The sequence below is a fragment of the Miniopterus schreibersii genome, assembly GCF_964146895.1.
Source record: "Miniopterus schreibersii genome assembly, chromosome: 2".
Taxonomy (NCBI): Eukaryota; Metazoa; Chordata; class Mammalia; order Chiroptera; family Miniopteridae; genus Miniopterus; species Miniopterus schreibersii.
Window position 1 is genome coordinate 176,361,747 of NC_138102.1, and position 18,007 is coordinate 176,379,753.

Genomic DNA, 18,007 nt, shown 5'->3' on the forward strand with positions numbered 1-18,007 from the left:
ACTTGACTGGATGGAGCCAGGAGAGATGAGGCTGGAGATATGGGAGGTGAGGGGCAAGGGAGGGCGTGTCTCATTCTGGGTTGTTGGGTCATTCGTTCAACAAATTGTTTTGGACACTTCGTCCCAGGCTGGGGCAGGATAGCGCACTGGTCCAGAACACAGCCTCTAGGATGTTTGGATCTTGATTCTGTCCCTGACTAGCTGAGTGACCTTGATCAAGTCCTGTACCTTTGAATCTCAATTTCCTCAGCTGTAAAATGAGGCCAATAATATAACATATTTCACACACTTATTGTGAGGAAGAAATGAGTTAAAGCATGAAAACAAGAACCCCAGCAAACCTTTAAGAAGCTCTTGTTAGGTGCTTAGTGTTTAGTTATTTCAGGCAGATGGTAAATGTAGCCCCTGTCCACCATAGCCAGACACAGAAGTAGAAATAATGCTGCTTTTTTTTAAAAATATATCCTTATTGATTTCAGGGAGAGGAAGAGAGAGGGCGAGAGAGAGAGAAACATCAGTAATGAGAGAGTCATTGGTCGGCTGCCTCCTACATGCCCCCAACTGGGTATCGAGCCCGCAACTCGGGCCTGTGCCCTGACCTGGAATCTAACCGAGATCGCCTGGATCCTAGGTCAGTGCTCAACCGCTGAGCCACGCCTGGCCAGGCAATGCTTTTTTTAATGTATTTTCTCATGGGATTTTTTTTCTCTGTCTCCATTAGTCTCCATAATGTAGACATGAATGTATATTTTCAACAAATCTTTATCAGGTGCCTGCTTATGATGCACTAAGCACTTTAATTCTCACATAAACTCTGTGAGGGACTGCTATATTCTCCCCGCTTACAGGTGAGGGACTGAGGCAGTAAGAAGTATTTAGCCTGAGTCACACAGCCAGACAATCCAGTTCCAAGCCACTAGGCTTTCTTGCCCCCACTAGCTCCAAGAAATCCAAGGGTAATAACAGGAAGCAAGGTCAGCAGTCCATGCCCAGCGGATGCAGGAACAGGCTGGAAAAGGGGAAGCTTGGTAGGAGGCTCCTCAGCAGGGCTCACCTGCCCAGAGTTTATCCTTTTGAGGCTGGCATTTGGGTGAGTCTGGAAGAATTAGAGGCCAGTGGAGATGCATATACACCGAACCACCCCAAATACCCATTCGTCTCTTAGTGACAAGCTAGGCCCTTAGTGGTCTCTTAAGACATAATCTCATTGTCCTTGACTCCCGGGGCGACCCACTCAAATAACTCCAATGGAAACAGGCTCTTCCCAAAGTCATTGGGGGAGCCCAAGACTCCAATGGGCTTTCTAACTCATAGTGAGGCATGTTCAGTGGAGCTAGGATGAGCCAGAAAGGGTTTTGCCTGCTGACTTCACTTTTTATCTCTGCCAAGGGGCACCCCGAGGCCACCACAGATTCTGCATTGAGCCATTTCTGGAAGGAATTTCCATCAAGGAAAAAAAAACAGGCTTTGCTGTCACAAAATGCAGAGATGGGCAAACCACCAGTGTGTGGTGTTTGTAACTTTCACCGTTTCTTTGGGATTAAGTATGTGCCCCAACAAGGGCAGGGACAGACTATAATGGTGGATTCCAAGCTACTTGAGGCGGCTTGACATGGTGCCCATTCCGAGCACGTGACCCTAAGAGAAATGTTTTAAGGCGTTTTCCCAATGCTGGATTCACTTAGAGAGATTTGAGTCCCCACAAAAGAAACTTCCCAGCTGTGCACACACCCTCTATCCCTATTCCCTCCCCCACAGCTGGTTTCTTCTTTACATAAGCTTATTTGGAGGATCGCAGAACCTTAGGGCTAGAAGGGGCCATCAGGAAAAACTGGGCCACGCTTATTTTACAGAGCGCAGCTACTTCCAAGTGTGGACTGGAACCTGAAGCTCCCAGGACTAGTCCCTTCTCTGTCCTCTGCACTACACTGCCCTCTTCTGGTAATGATGGGAAATTGCCTTTTTGGTCTGCATCTAGTTTTCGAGGCTGTCTTGAAGCTCTCACACCTCCTGGGGGCAGACTTCTCTCTGCAGAGCGGCTACAGGAGGTGAGGCTCTAGTCGGAGTCTGTCTTTGCGAATCTCAATCACTCTCTCATACCCCTCCATATAATGCTGGCCAGCTATAGGCGGCCTCATTTCCCAAGCCTCAGATCTTCAACTCCCTGCCTTACAGTCAAGTTTTAAGTAGTATGTACTGAGCAACTTACTATATGATGGCACTGTTTTAAGCACCTTAGGTGTAGTAGCTCTTTTAAGCTTTGCACAACCCTCTGAAGTAGGTGTTATCATTAGCATCCGTTTATAATGGGAAACTGAGGCACGGAGTGCTTCAGTAGCTTTCCCTATGTCAGACAAATAAAAAGTGATATGGCTGGGATTTGAATGCTGATAGTCTGGCTTCAGAGCCCAATTTCTTAACCATTAGTGTTATATACCCAGGAGAAGTATATAGAGATTTATCCTTGGACATAATAGGATGCCAATGTTATCACAATGGAATAGGGAGTATGACATATATATATATATATATATATTTTTTTAGTGGGCAAAGAGCAGTCTTCAGAGATAGACACATGTGAGTCTGCATCGTGGTCCTACCACTTACTGTGTGACCCCAGGACAAATTATAGAAACTTTCTGAGCTGCAGTGACTGATCAGCAAATGAGAGACAGCTGTTCTTACTCCCTGGGATAATCGTCAGGATTAAGTGAGATAAAAAATGTGTTCAACCTGACACGTGACATAAAACACAGATACACAGTCATGGGCGGCTGCTACTGTTTGTGTAAATGGTAAGCATGCACATCAGCTGCTCTAAGGGCCATGCCTGCCCTCCTGAACCAGCTGAACACGGGAAAGATAAAGGCCCTTGGGACTCTAAGCTTTTACTAGCAAAAGATTCCTATTGACAAAACCCTTAATTAATCATTAGAAGTTTTTAGGAGGAATTAATTAGCGGGAGAGCATATATATTACAAACTGTTTGTGTCACATAAAAATGCACTCATGGGCCTTTTAAATAGTGGTTTTCTTGGTATCATTTAAGGGTGCCACTGGATTTATCCCTCTTTTAAAACACAATAGCTAAAATTTAAAAAAAAAGAAATCACTCCTCTGATTTCCCCAACTCACACACTAGATGGTGCTCAATTCTCACTTCAAGTAGCATCTCTGGTTCCTAAAGCCACCAGTCAGACACTGGGGGCTGCTACCCAGCTGAAAATTGAAACATTTGAGCTACTTTAGATTTATTACTGGTAATTCCAGGCATTTTCTGGAAGTAAGCTGACTTCAGATGAAGTTATACAAGATGTTAGCCCAGCCTGGCAGCTATCCCCAATAACAAATCTAACAAATCGCTGGCCCCACCCCAAGAAGAAAGAAAATATTTGCGCACCTGTCTACCAGGCTTTGATGCGAGCTAGGAATCCAGCCTTGGTTAAGACAGAGTGACCCTGCCCCCCAACACCCCCCAGGGATTTGCCCATGTCATCGTTTTTCCCTCAGGCCTCCTGCTGCCCACAGGAATCTCCCAAAGAATCATATACGATGATAAAGTCTAAGAAAGTTGGAGCTGGAAGAGAACTTGGAGATCATTTTATCACCCTGCTCACTTTACAGATAGGAGGAGAGGCCCAGAGAGAGAAGATGAACTAACCAAGGCAACACAGGCCAGCAGACCGGAACCGGGGCCAGCTGACAACCAGGCCCTTTCCACCCTGCCTGCTGTCCTTCCAACTCCAGTCGAGGACGCCCCCCAGAAGAACAAACAAGGACCAGCCATCCCAGCGAATGAGATAGAAAGGCCTATGGTCCTGAGTTTCTGAGTGACTCCATGGGACAGTATCTTAACACCCGGCAGCTACCCCCGATTGGTAACAGGCATTTCGACAGAACATTACCAGGGACTTAGACACAGATAGGCCACGGTTTCCCCATAGCCCATTGCCCAACAGGTATTACTTGTGGGTGTCCATGACCAACATGCTCAGTTTGGCCAAGGCGCCACTCCCTTCTTGCCCAGATTGCAGTTTGCGGCTGCAGGAGCTCAGCTGCCCTGATCCTTTGCTGCCTTCTGGGCATTTAGGATCTCTGGTTAGGCCTGGGGTGCAGCCAAAACAAATAGTGGGGGAGAGAAGCAGGAAAAAGGTTCTGTCTCCTTAACAGTGTGCCAGATTGGGGGGGACTTCCTCTCTCTGAGACTCAGTCTCCCAAAGCGGGCACAGCTCAGTGCCCAGTTCATGATAAACGGCCGCTGTGGAGTCAACCCCTTGACCGAACTCAGCCTGAGGAGGGGAAGGGCAGTCATCCCGCCGTTGCCGCTGGCCTCTCCAGCTCCTCCCACTGTGGACCCAGCCCCGGGGGGGGGGGGGGGGGGGGGCAATGGGGAGGGCGTTTCCCCCACACCTCACTCCCCTTTCTCCCAGCGAGACGGAGACCCTGAAATGCATCGTCCAGTTCAAATATCCATACATACTCAAACAGCTGGGTGCTGAGTGTTTTTTATATGTGACGGGCAAGATTTATCAAGACAGAAATGTGCCCAGCCTTCTGTGAATATACTAAGAACAGTTATGCATTTTAATAGGGTGGATTTTATGGTATAGGAATTACATCTCAATAAAGCTGTTGCTTTTCTCAAAGGACCACCAGGTCTTACATGGTATGATTGCACTTATTTGAAATTCAAAAATGGGCAAAAGTGGTCTATAGTGATAGTGCTCAGAATAGTGGCCTTGGGGGCTACACAGGCAGTCCTGGGAGGGCTGGGAATGGCGTGTAACTCGATCTGATGATTAGGATGTGGTGTAGCATGTGTAGAAATTCATCAGCTGTGTACTTCGAGTATATATGCCTTAAAAAGTTATACCTCAATAAAAAGTAAACCCCAAAAGCACTAGGTGTTTTTAAGTGAAGAAAAGAAACCAGTTCTAGAGCCATTCAGAGCACAGGTTTTGAACTTAGAAAACTGGGTTCTAAATCTGGCTCTACCATTTCCTTACCTGCGACTAGTAAGTACTTGGAACGAGCTGTTGAACCTCTCTGTGCCTCAGTTTTTCCATCTGTAAAATGGAAATAATCACAGAATCTTCACTGTTGTGACATTTTGAATGAGTTAATCCCTGCAAAACCCTTGGAACAGTGGTAGGAACATAGTAAGTGCTCAATGAACGTTAGTTATTTCTATTGTTACTGATGTGGGTCAAGCATAGCGCGACCTCTGTGGATATAGAGATAAAAGACACAGCCCTGCCATCCGGGGAGCGCACGCCCAGGGGGAAGTGAGCAGTCGCAGGAAGAGTCCCACGCTCAGCCTGTGGTTCCAGTACGGAAGGCAGGGAACTCGGAGGAGGGATGCACAGGGGCAGCTGGCGATGGAGCAAGAGGCACATGGACGGTTCGCTTGGTCAGTGCGGCCACTGGCAGAGCCCATGGCAGAGGAGGCTGGGTGGCAGGGAGACAGGGCAGTCAGGAAGCTCCTCCTCAGCCACAGCGTGGAGCTGGGACTTTCTCCTGAAGCCAAAGGGGAGACACTGGAGGGTTTGAGGGGAAGGGGCACAGACAGGTGTCTTTTGAGGAAGACCAGTCTCTGAGTGGGAGTCAGGCTAGAGACAGGGAGGCCACCTGGGGCCTGTACCTGTCCCTCAAGACACATGCTGCAATTTGTACAGTTAGATCATAACTATTGCTGGTTTCCTCCCAGCTGGACCGTGTCATGAAGACAGGAACCGTACCTGTCTCGGTCTTAGTCATCTCCTCGGTGTCCGGCCAAGGGTGGTGCTCTTTGAGCACTGAGAGAATATAGAGAGCATGAACCACGTTTCTGTTCTCAGCTAACGGGCAGGGGTGCAGAGGGGCTGCTGCTGGAATCCAGGCACCACCTCGGAGTGGAGAGGAGGCTGGGAGAAGTGGGAGGGGGTGGCTGTGTCAGGGCTTCCGCCCGAGCGGATGTGGCAAGGCAGAGAGACCGGTGACTCCTGGCTCAAGCAGTGAGGGGGCAGGGGTTTCACTTACTCTGGGGGGAAATGACGACTGTCATTTGGAACCCTGTGAGACATCTGGTGAGGTGTGTGTGTGTCCAGATGTTGCTGGAAAAACAGATCAGCAGCTCACAGGCATGCTTTGACAAAGACATAGGGTGACTTCAAAATATTTAACCACAGGTAAAGCATGGGTTCTGTTAGAATTAATGCTGGCCATGGGGCTGGAGCAGGGTCCTGGAGGCCCTTGCTGTGCCTGGGTGTTAACCTGTAAGTTGCTGGACTGTGAGGTTTAAAGGTCCCAAGGGAGGCACTCAGGTGGCTCACGGCTACAGCTACTTACCAAGCAGCACATACAATTGAACACTTTTAACCTTTGGAATGGCTACACATGAACAAGCCCTGGAGCTCTTACTTTGTCCCAGGTGTTGTGCTAAGCTAAACCCTCTCCACTCATGACCTTATCTGATCCTCACAACCACCCTGTGAGGTGTCATCACCATCATCATCATCTTCACCACCACCACCATCACCTCCAACCTACATAACATGAGCAGTGGTGGAGCTGTCTTCTCACGAGTGTGCTGATCATCTCACCTGGGAATCTTCACTGCAGCCTCTGATCATGGTGCTGGATCATCTGCAATTTAATCAACACCTTCAACAACCTGTGCACATTCCCTATTCAAAAAGCAGGGCAACCTTGTTCCCTGAAGGTTCCCGTCACTCATGGAAGAATTCCAAGGCACTTCCCGCAGGCTTTTGTAAACCTGTTCTAACCACCCCCAGCCCAACCCTGGCAGAACCGGCTGCTCCCTCCTTTGTGCCCTATTACACCTGGCTAAAGCACCTGTAATTCCGTATGACATCTACCAGTTTCCATGACTGTCACCCCCACTGGAATATAGGCCCTTGGAGGGCAAGGATCCTGTCACTTACACCTTGAATTCATTGATGCTTAGCAAACATCTGGCTATGGGCTCTAAATGCTCATTGAATGAGCAGACACATGAACAAGACTGAATTGTGATAATTGTGATTATTATTTGGGGTAAGACCAAGCTCCAACTGCCCCACCTTCAGGAATATGTAAATTCATAATGCATTCCTTTTATTTTCACCACTTGAATTTATATCTTATTACTTCTCTGATGCTTTCTACTCTATTAAATAAGAATCTACTAAGCTACTCCACAGGCTGAGATTGTAACTGCAGAAATGATGGAAGGGCAAGAATGTGCCCAATGCAACCAGCCAGCCTGAGAAGGAATGGAATTTAACTTTCACTGTGCATAGTTTAACTACCTCCCAAAATGAGGGCAAAACTAGTTACTACAGCATACATATCAACTTTTAGACTTTAAAATACAAATACAAAGGATTTCTAACACCCACAGAGGGACGTCCTGATTGCAAACTGCCTTGGGAACATCATGCTCAGAGTCTCAAGGCCTTAGAGATGCCTCGGGGACCCAGAATGATTCATAAGAGGGAGTTCAGAGATGAGAGGCCCTGGCCCCACTCTGCTCCCTGAGTGGAGAGCTCCTGCTGCCTCGGCCTCTGAAACGGGGTAGCGGGTGCACACAGGTCACTGTGGCCCTGCACTGGTGTTGTTAGACGTGAAGGATGCTGGCTTGGTTAAGAGAGCCTGGGTTCAAATCTCAGCCCTGCCATTTCCTAGCTAATGATCTTGCATGATGCTTCGCAGCCTCTGCCCCTTTATAAAATGGAAAATGATAATGCCTACCTCCTGGAAATATGAGGAGGAATAAATAGAGACCCAGGAAGTGCTTAGCGCAACGCTAGCATGCAGGTACTCAACATCCCTTTATTAGCTAGGAGGTAGAGGGCAACCTGGGCAGGAAAGAAAACATGCCCGGGTGTGCACTAGGGCCGAAGGTTGCTAAGATGGTCTGCGACTGGTTCTCAAACCTGGCTGCACATGAGAATCAGCCAGGGCTCCTTTAAAATCCTAGTGCAGCCCTCTTTATACCCCCTTCACCCAATCCCCGGAGGGCAGGTCCAGATGGGCGGTCGGGGCTGAGACCCTCGGCTCAAGAGGAGTCAAGCAGTGACCTATCAACAAACCTGCTAAAACAGTCAATCTACGTAGGTCCCCAGGCCCAAGAGCGAGACATTTTAGTTTCAGAATTTTTTAAAAAGTCTAAAAATGGAAAACTTGCCTATCTTTCTAATCCTCAATATTGCACATTAGTAAAATACATCATAATCACTAAATTCTCAGGAAGCAACCACTCTGGAAAAAGTCGTAACAAAGCTCAAGTGTTTATTAAGAATTAAAAATACTGTAAATAAGCCATACAGTTCATTTCACAGTAAACTAAACAAACCTTTTTTTATCTTTTTCTTTTCTTTTTTTTTTCTTTTTTCTTTTTTGAAAGGCAAGACAGCCATTAAAGAACAGTACAGCTCGAAGGGAGAGGGAAACAGCAAACAACTACAGAAAATGCACACAGTGACAGACGGGGCCGCGCTGGCAGCGGACCTCTCCAGACATCGTGGTAAAATAGACTTGGCCCCCACTCCACGGGAGGTAGCCCAGGCCTTGTGGACAGCCCCCACAACACACTTCCCGAAAGAATCCAAGGATGCCCCTTGCAGGGATTACAAACCTATGTGTTATTTGGGGACCCTACCAAAAGGTGACACAGATCGGCCGTGAGGGGCTCTGTGGGGTGTTGTGCCTTCACATTCAGAACCGTCTGGATTCTTTGCATAGTTACCTTTGAGATCAGATGATTCAGGAAAGGAAAGAGACACCCACACCACGGGAGGCCACAGTCCAGCAGCTGCTTCTTTTTAACTAAAATGACTAGGGGCTTTGCCCCTCCCAATTCAGAGCTGATGTCTGAGTTTTCACCAGTTTAAAGTGGAAGACAAAAAGGAAGTGACCTCTCCCGAAAACTTCGGCTGGACATACAAAAAAAAGTAAAATGAATTTTCCTTAAAGACAGAGAGAAAAATGCCTCCTCCCCCCACTTTTTTCACTTGCACCCTGCCAGCCAGACAGGCTTTTCTGAGGTTAGAGTTAATCTGCTTCTGTAAATCCCGGGTGAAGCCATCACCACTCTGACACCAGAGACATCCCTACTGACCAGCTCCTCTGAGCCTTCAGGGAACCAACCAAAACCAGAAGCAGAACCCTTGAGAAACCGGTGGTGTGTGCTAATGATCGTAAATAAATTAACTGGGGAACAGAAATACAAAACCCTGTGGTGTTCCAAGTGGTGTCCACTGCTCTTTAGGAGCGGACAAGAACGTGGGGGGGGGGGGGGAGGCCACAGGAGAAAACATTTTTTTGGTCATGAGAAATAGGACTTCTGATCATGCCCGGGAACACAATTCATTTAGACCTTTTCATGAATTTTTTCCACTTGCACAAACAACCTATCCAGGTCATTTCTCAGATCATCGAGCAGACCCTTGGCTGATTCCAGGTTGTTCTCGTTGGTTTCTATTTTCACTGAGTAGGCCACCAAACTGTCCACAGCAGTCCTGAGCATCTTCAAGTCCGACTCCACTTGGCTGACTGAGGATTTGAGGTGGTCTAGAGAAGAAAGTCTGTCCAGAAAGTCCTCTGGAGGCAAGCGGGCCGCCTGGGCCTGGTCCTGACCTAGCAGCGTGTGGACTTGCTCCTGAACCTTCTGCAGCGTGTCCACAGTGCTGGGGAGCTCGCCCACGCTTCTCTTCAGCTCCTCCACGTCACTGTAGAGCGAGAGCTGGGCCTCCCCCAGGCTCCTCACGGTGCTGGCCAGGCCGCCCTCGGCCGGGGCGCCCGGGCCGTCCAGGCGCTCCTGCAGGGCGCCCAGGCGCCGCTCGCACTCCCCGCTCTTGGCCAGCAGCGCGTCCAGGCGCTCTCCCTGCCGCGCGGCGGCCCCGTGCGCGGCCTGCACTCCGTCTTCCACAGCCTGCAGCCGGGCGTCCAAGCCCCGGCTCTCTTTCTGCAGCGCTTCGAGGGCGTCCGCGCTCTTGAAGGGCGCGTCCCGCTCCAGCCCGTGGGACTGGGCCTTCAGCTGGCGCAGCTCCTCCGCCAGCCTGCTGAGCTCGTCGGGGAGGCGGGAGGTGGCCTCCTCCGACCGGAGGATCTTCTCGCTGAGGGCCTGCAGCGTGAGATGCTCCGAATCAGCCGCCTCCTTGAACCTCTGCTGCTCCTGTTTTAGGCTCACCAGCTCTTTGACTTCAGTGTAGACATCAGACTCCATGGTCTGGAGGGAGCTTTTCAGGGCCTCCATGTCCTTTTCTTTGGACTTCAGAGAGGTTTGTATTTCCTTCACAACTTCCTTCAAGGCTTTCAAATCCTGCTTGTACCCCTCAGAGTCTTCCAGAGAGGTGATCTTTGCCTTCACATCGTTTATTTCCTTCTGGCTTCTCTTCTGGACCTCAGTGAAGATGGCGATGTTGTCGTTGATGGACTTGGTGAGCTCCATCAGCCTCTCCTCCACCGTGTTCTCGAGGGACGTGAAGTCCCGCTCCCGGGCATCCTTCACCACGTGGATCCCGTCCGAGAGGTCCTTGAGAATCTCATTCTGGAGCTTCTGCAGAACTTCACTGATCCGGTTGATCTCGCTCTCCCCCTGCTTCATGACCTTCTCTGTGAGATCTTGTTTATGTTGGAAGGTTCTCAAGAAGGATTCAAAAGTCCCCAGTGTGGCCTGCAGAGACTGCACCTGTAACCAAAGTCCAGATATTAACGCTAAGAAGAGCGGACGAGTGTTATGCAACACAACTCTATTTCCTTTTGTCTGCCCAGTTTCCAGGTCTCTCCTCTTCTAAAATGGTACCACCATTTTCTTTTGCAGAATTATCCTTCCACACAATCCATGTGGTCTGGGAGACCAACCTGAGGGCCCCTTCCAAGTGCTCCAGGGATGGTTTGTAACGCAGACCTGACCAATCAGCACTCTCCAACCATCCTGCCCCCTCAAAACTGGAGCCAGTGATTAGCTCAGGGATGGGCAGGTGACCTAAAGCAGGCCAACAAGTCAGTTCCAAGCTTCTTTTAAATCTACTCGGAAAGAAAGCCTCTTTCTACTGGGGACCGCTAGCTGTAGAATGAGGGAAGCCTGCAGCTGAGCTACTCAGACTAGCACAGGAAGAATGCAGGTCTAAGAGTGAAGCCAGCACAGACGGAACGGAGCAGAAGTGAGAAACAAGATAACAAGACCAAGGTCTGAAGATACAATCTGAATTCCTGGATACAGCCATACCTGAAGGGATCTCTCCCCCCACCCTTCTTTAAGACACTCTGAGCTAAGTTTCTAGCTTTTGCAAGTGAAAGAGTTTCACAAGTTTTCATAGCAAAAAGGCTGCGGCACATGGGTAGCACTGGGCTGAGAGGCAAGAGACAAGGGCTTGGGTCTCTCTGCTCACCACTTTTAGCTGTGTGGCCCCAAATAAGTCATTGTCCTTACCTGCAAAATAGGCGTGGCGGACCAGATGATCCCTTAGCATTCTCCGGCTTAGTGAATACATTATGATCCCGCTGGCCACTATGTGTGATCATAATGTAATCATACACGTTCATTTTAAATGAATTCTACCCTAAACAAGGTCTGACCTCAGAACTACCCCAGGGAGCTGGTTTAATGTACTGAGAGGCTGACAGATGATGACTAATACCCCAGGCTTTATTCTAATTCGGTACACGGGGCCACCTAGAATACTTTCTACTTTCTTGCACGCACACAAAAAAGGAAAAAAGAACCTGAATCTATCAAGCCTCTGCCTCTAATCACCAATTCACAAAGACATACGAGAGAGAAATATGCCAGGAGGAAGCGATCAGCTAAATCCACAAAGTGGAAAATTCTACAGGACAAATAACCAGGATCTTCCACAAGTAAATGGCATTTTAAAAGGAAGAAAGACAGGAGACTATTACAGATTAAAAGGAATTTAAGATTTATCAATCAAATGTAATGTGCGGACTTAAATGGATCCGGATTCCAACAAGCCAACGGTAAGAGAGACATATTTTTGACAGAATCAGGGAAATATCATTATAAACTGGATATTAGAAGATAATAAAGAATTATTAACTTTGTTAGGTATAATAGATGGTGTTTTGTCGAAAGACACAAGGAAAAGAGAGGGAAGAAAAGAAACTCTTAACTGTCAGAAATAAATCCTAAAAATACTTTGGGTGTGTCAGTCAGGGATTAATCTAAAAACTAGTTCCTAGTTCACTATCCGATGGGTCTGCCAGGGCAACACAGGCCCCTCAGAGGGCCTAGAACCAACTGCCAACATTTTCTGAAGCCCTGCGCCCACTTGCTTGGCTGAATCTTCTGGAAAAGGGCAGGCTAGCCTCTCTGCCCATGCTGTGGCCATTCAGAAGACCTGGGCAATTTTCTAAAACCGGGAACATCTGGAGAACAGGAGAATCCAGGTGGGCACCCAACAGGGCAGTGGAGTGGCGTGCTTCAGAATCGAGCTGCTCTGACTCCACAGAAAAAGAGGAGGGAAGAGGTGGTGATGGAATGAAACAAGAACAGAAAAAAATGGTAAGTACTGAAATTGGGATTCATTATATTAATTTATTCTTTTGTTTATGCTTCAACATTTCCATGATAAAAAGTTAAAAAATAAAATAGTGTGGGCTCTAGAACCAGACTGACTATGTTCACAGCCTCGCTTGCATACTTCCTAGCTGGGTGCTCGTGGGCAAGTTGCTTAACCTACCCTGTGCCTTGGTTTCCTCAGCTGCAGGATGGAAACAAAAATAGTACCTGACTCAGGACTGTCTTGTGAGTTAATCTATGTAAAGTGCTTAATTGTGCCTAACACATAGTGAATGATCAATAAATGGTAACTATCATCTTCATTACTGTTTAATCTTTCTTCTGAAGTAGCTCAGGAGTCTGGAGATTCCTAGACGACCCTCAGCCCAATGCCAAAGGGAAAACACTACAGGAATGGGAATGGGACACCTGGGCTCTAGTTCCAGACCCACCAATAACCAGCTCTATGAGCACAAATAAGTCACACTCACTTCCCAAGTCCCAAGTTCCTTGTCTATTAACAAACAGGTTTCTAAAGTCCCTTCTGGCTTCCATCAGTCTGTGCTTTTAAGACAAATTAGACTAAGGTTCTCAGGGACTCTAGGATATTAGACAATTTCCCTGCCCAACCAAATATAACCTGAATCATAAAGGGCACTGGAGAGAGCTCACCGCTAAAACTAGGTTATGAAATTACCGTACTCGCCTGTTCTAAGCATAGCACTCAGAATAGAGGTGTGAGCAGGGGAGCACAGTACCTGCAACACGGCAGGCTTCACCAGTGTTTTCTAAATGAATGAAAGAATAAATGAATTAACAGAGCAAAGCCTAATGAAGACCGAGCTGATCCATTTGCTCTCTAATCCCTGACTGTCACCCATACCCTGGGCTGGCTCTTTACAAATGGCTGGGAAGGGGACTAGATCAGAAATCATGAATGAAACCAAACAAACCAACCCCCAACACTATGGAAAGAACAGAGAAAGTGCCCCCTACTGATGCTGTTGGTTGTTCATCTTTCCATGCAAAGCCCTTATTATAATTAATATGCAATGGATGCATCTGTTCCCCCAATACACATGGAGTGCCACTAAGTGGTGGGTGCTGGGCAAGATGTCAGAGATAAAATAACAGTGGAGACAGGATCCCTGCCCTTCAGGAACTCACAGCCTGGGGAAGGGGGATAGTGGTGAATGTCACTCAACAGAGCACTTACTGTATACAGCAATTATGCAAAGTACTTCAGAGACATCACCTCATTCCATCATAATAACCTCATGAGTGAGGGGCTCCCATTGATCTCCATTTTACAAGTGTGGAGACTGAAAAGTGGTAGAGCTGACCATCAAAATCCCAGAACATGTGACTTTGGAAACTGAGCTCATAACTTCTTTGTGATATGCTCGGGCAGAGGTGGATTCAAGTACACTGAGTGCCTGGAGATGCTGTCTAAACCCGAAGCCCTGACTCCTGGTCCAGAGCCAAGTGGGAAAACAAAGAAATATGGCCAGAGAACTCCCTTTTCTACAAATAACAAGTGGTCTTATTAAACTGCCCTCACTAGGCCTAAGCCAACTCCTAGTTGCTTTAGGCCACCCTAGATGTGCCTGGAAAACCCAGGACCTTCAGCTCCACACTTAGGGTCTGTGTGTGACATTGAACGAGTAACAACCGCTCCAGGCTCAGCTGGCCCATCTGTGAACTAAAAATGGTACCTGCCTCAGAGGGTGACTAGGAAGCACTTATAGAATTCCTGGGCATTAATATGTGAGTACTAATTATGAATAACACTGTAGATATGATACTATGAATAATAATAGTGGATTCTCATTGTGAATAACACTCTAAATATATGTTCCTGCTGAGAACCAAACCCCAGCCCCAACCAAGCCTCATACTGAGTTATAAAAAGGGTTCAAACTTAGGTTGTCAGAGGACCCATCACTCCTCACTCAACGTGAAATAACTCATTTACTGTCTACCCTGAGGTGCACAACAGAAGGGACCACACACTGGCAAAGCCTAATGCTGTTCTGGACATGCTCTGAGTTCCAAGTCAATGGAGTAAGCATAAACTGAGCACTACTATGCACCAGGCAAGGCACAGGCAAGACTACAAAATGCACAGATGAGTGGTTAAGAGTGTCCTAAGAGATAACTGAGGTCTGAATCCTAGCCCTCTCACTAGCTGTGTAACTAGTCAAAGTTACTTAGCCTCTTTGTGTCTCACTTTTCTCATCTGAAAAAGGGGGACAATAGTACAGCTGACCCTTAAACAATGTAGGAGTTAGTGGAGCCAACACCCCTGCAGTAGAAAATCCACATATACCTTTTGACTCCCCAAAACCTAACTACTAATAGCCTGTTGACGACTCAACACATATTTTGCATGTTTTATATATATATATGTACGTATGTGTATATGTATATCATAAGAAAATCATAAGGAAAATACATTTATAGTACTGTATGTATATATCAAAAAAATCCACATATAAGTGGACCTGTGCAGTTCAAACCCATGCTGTTCAAGAGTCAACTGTACTTACCCCTTGGGGGTTGTTGTTAAAGAGGTGAGTGCACAATAAATATAATGCATTAAATAATAGCTTGATTATACTACTTAATTAAAAGAAAAGTCACTATTTAAATAGTGATCACTATCTCTTTCTTTTTTTATATCTTTATTGATTTCAGAGAGAGGGAGGGAGAGGGAGAGAAACATCAATGATGAGAGAGTCATTGATCGGCTGCCTCCTGCACGCCCCAGACCAGGGATCAAGCCCACAACCCAGGTATGTGCCCTGACCAGGAATAGTGATCACTATTTCAATACTTTATAGACGGGTGGATTCTTAAAAATCTAGATGGACCCCTCTTCTCACTGTGTAGCCGGAAAAACTGAGCCCCAGAAAGGAATCTGTACACAGCTGTGACAGAGAAGGGGTAGGAACCAGAAAGGAAGAAATAAGAGAGACAGGAGGAAGTGAAGAGAATATACCGAGTTTCTTCAACCTAGATTCATGACCTCCCCCATTTGGGCCTCAATTTCAATCATCCCTTTCACAACTTCCCATCAGTCTACTATAGGCAGGGTAGTCACCTGCCGTCCCTCAAACATGCTGAAGATTGTCCCCTGCCTGTGTGTTCCTCATGCCTTCTCTCAACAGTTAGGGATCACCAACTAGATCTCCATGGATCCTACCTTGACCGCCGGGATACAGGCCCAGGCAAACTCCAGACTTTCTCTTCGGGGCAGTTCCCCAATTTCCCAACAGAAACCTACTTACGTGCAGCTTTGCAAATACGAGTTGCGTCTTTTCCACTTCATACCCTCCACAGGGTCTACACGAAGCCCTATGACTATCAGACTTCAATAAATATTATGATTGATTAGTAAGTGGGTGGATGATAGGGAGGAAAATGGGAGCTTAGTGATTATACTCCAGCACTATGTCTATTTTTTAAGAATGATTTAACATTCAGGATAGGCAAAGCAGCACTGCCTACTTAATTCAAAAAGGCACCTCCCGTGGCCTGCAGCACAGAGCGCGGGCTGACTCATTCCAGTTGCTCTGCCTGTCTTAGGGGGAATTCCTAGTCCTGCACACTCCACAAAAGTGGAGAGAAACTTGGCAGGTCAGGCAGCATGCTGGGAAAGGGAGGCAGCAGTTTCAGGCTCCTGAGTGGTGGCGGGATTTTTTGTTTCAATCAGGCAACCAACTTTCATTGAGCAATGACATTAGTGGTGGACCCATGCGGAGGAATGAGACTTGGGGGAGTTGCGCCTGGTGTGGGAAATCACAGAAGGGTGGAAGCTCAGCGACTCTGTGTTAAAAGTTGGGTCCATCCACACACCTGAAATAGGCCCCTGCGGACCCTGAACTATGCAGTGGGCTAGACACTGCCCTGCAGTTTGCCCCTCACCAGCCGGGATCTTTATCAATACACTCAAATCTCTCTCGCCCTCAGCTTTCTGTTCTGAAAAATGGAGTCAAAACTGCGGGTCTCACCTCCCTGGCAGGGTTGCTAGGAGGGTTAGCTTACTCGTGAGGACGCCTTCCACACACCACATAGGTGGTGTTAGTCACCAACACGACCTGCTATTCTTGGCCTTCCTCTCCCCTAAAGCTGCTTCAAAGGCCCACATGGGCACACCGGTCCAGGAAAGGACACGGCGGCCCAAAGGTGCGCAATACTGCATCTGAACTTCGCAAATGAGGAAGACTACCAGGGTTCCCTTCCCCAGGCTCCGGGTGTCCATTAAGAACTGGCTCAGATGTCTCCCCCTGGGAGCGCCGAGGTGCTCGCGGCCTTGCCAGAGGCTCCCAGGGATGCGCGGGCTCCCCTTCCAACCTCCTTTCCGGGCCACTCCGCCCGCTCGGCGGCTCCTCGTCCGAAAAGAACGGGCTCCCCGAGCCTGCCCGCTTCCTGCCAGGTCACCGCTAATGTCCTGTGGCAGGCCCTGGGCCCACGGGCGCGGCGATGCGCCCCTCGGGGCCGAAGCCTCCGCGGCCATTAACAAAGGGGGTCTGGGGACCGCCTGGGAGCCAGGGGACCGCCTGGGAGCCAGGGGACCGCCAGGGAGCCAGGGGACCGCCTGGGAGCCAGGGGACCGCCAGGGAGCCAGGGGACCGCCTGGGAGCCAGGGGGCCGGAGGGGGGCGGCTCCGGCCAGGGGCCTGGGCAGGGCGAGGGGCCCGCGGCGGGGGCGGGGGTACCCACCTTCTGCTCGACGCCCTGCAAGCCCTGCCCCAGCTCCTCCCGCTGCCGGTAGAAGTCCTGGTGGCTGCGCCGGACCTGCTGGACCTCCTCCAGGACGTGGTGGACATACCAGCCCGAGAAGGCGGCCGCCGCCACCAGGGCGAGGTAGAAGAGAAAGTTGAGCGCGCGGCCGAGCCGGCGCGGGCAGGACGCCGAGGGCGAGGCGGCGGCGGCCGAGGAGGACTTGCCGCCGCGGTGGCCGCCCCGGCCGTGCGCCTGGTTCTGCGGCGGCGGCGGGTGCTGCTGCGGGTGCGGCGCGGGCGGCGGCGGCTGCTGCGGCGCCGGCGGCGGCTTCTTCGCCACGTCATCCGCGCCGCCCGACGGGTGGGCGCCCTTCTCCGAGGGGCTCGCGGCGCCGTGGCCGCCCTTGGAGCCCCTTTGTTTGGCCGAGGGCATGGCGGGCGCGGCGGCGGCGAGGCCGCGGGCTGCGAGGCGGGCGAGCGGGACGCGCGGCCCGGGAAACTTCCTGGGCTCCCCCGGGGCTGGGAGAGCGGCACGCGGGCGCTGCCGGCGTCGGAGCGGCCGGGAGAGAGGGCGGGCGGGCGGGCGGCGAGGCCGGAGGCCGGGAGGGAGGAAGGAGGAGGGGGCCTGACTCCGCCGCCGCGGCGCCGACCCCGCCTCCCGGGAAGGAAGGCCGGGAGCTCGAGCGGGGAGCGCCTGCCACGCACGCGGGGCCGCGCGCGGCCCCTCCCCCTGCCGCCGCGACCCCGGGGGGCGGGCCGGGGCGGGGGGCCCGGCG

At 49.7% G+C, this 18,007-nt stretch overlaps 1 protein-coding gene across 1 annotated transcript; it reads right to left on the reverse strand.

Moving 5' to 3' along the window:
* Window positions 1–8,254: 8,254 nt before the first annotated feature.
* Window positions 8,255–17,927, reverse strand: CKAP4 (cytoskeleton associated protein 4). The gene is made up of 2 exons (XM_081128097.1): window positions 17,230–17,927; window positions 8,255–10,672 (listed from the first exon to the last, which is right to left on the reverse strand). Exons 1-2 carry the CDS (start codon window positions 17,662–17,664, stop codon window positions 9,353–9,355), a joined length of 1,755 nt encoding a protein of 584 aa, XP_080984223.1. The 5' UTR covers window positions 17,665–17,927; the 3' UTR covers window positions 8,255–9,352.
* Window positions 17,928–18,007: the final 80 nt, after the last annotated feature.

What these genes read in the sequence shown, in the direction of transcription:
- CKAP4 (XM_081128097.1), bottom strand. Translation starts at nt 17,664, where the DNA reads ATGCCCTCGGCCAAACAAAGGGGCTCCAAGGGCGGCCACGGCGCCGCG. An exon ending in TGCAGGGCGTCGAGCAGAAG is followed by an intron (nt 10,673 to 17,229) that starts GTGGGTACCCCC and finishes CTTTGGTTACAG; the next exon opens with GTGCAGTCTCTGCAGGCCAC.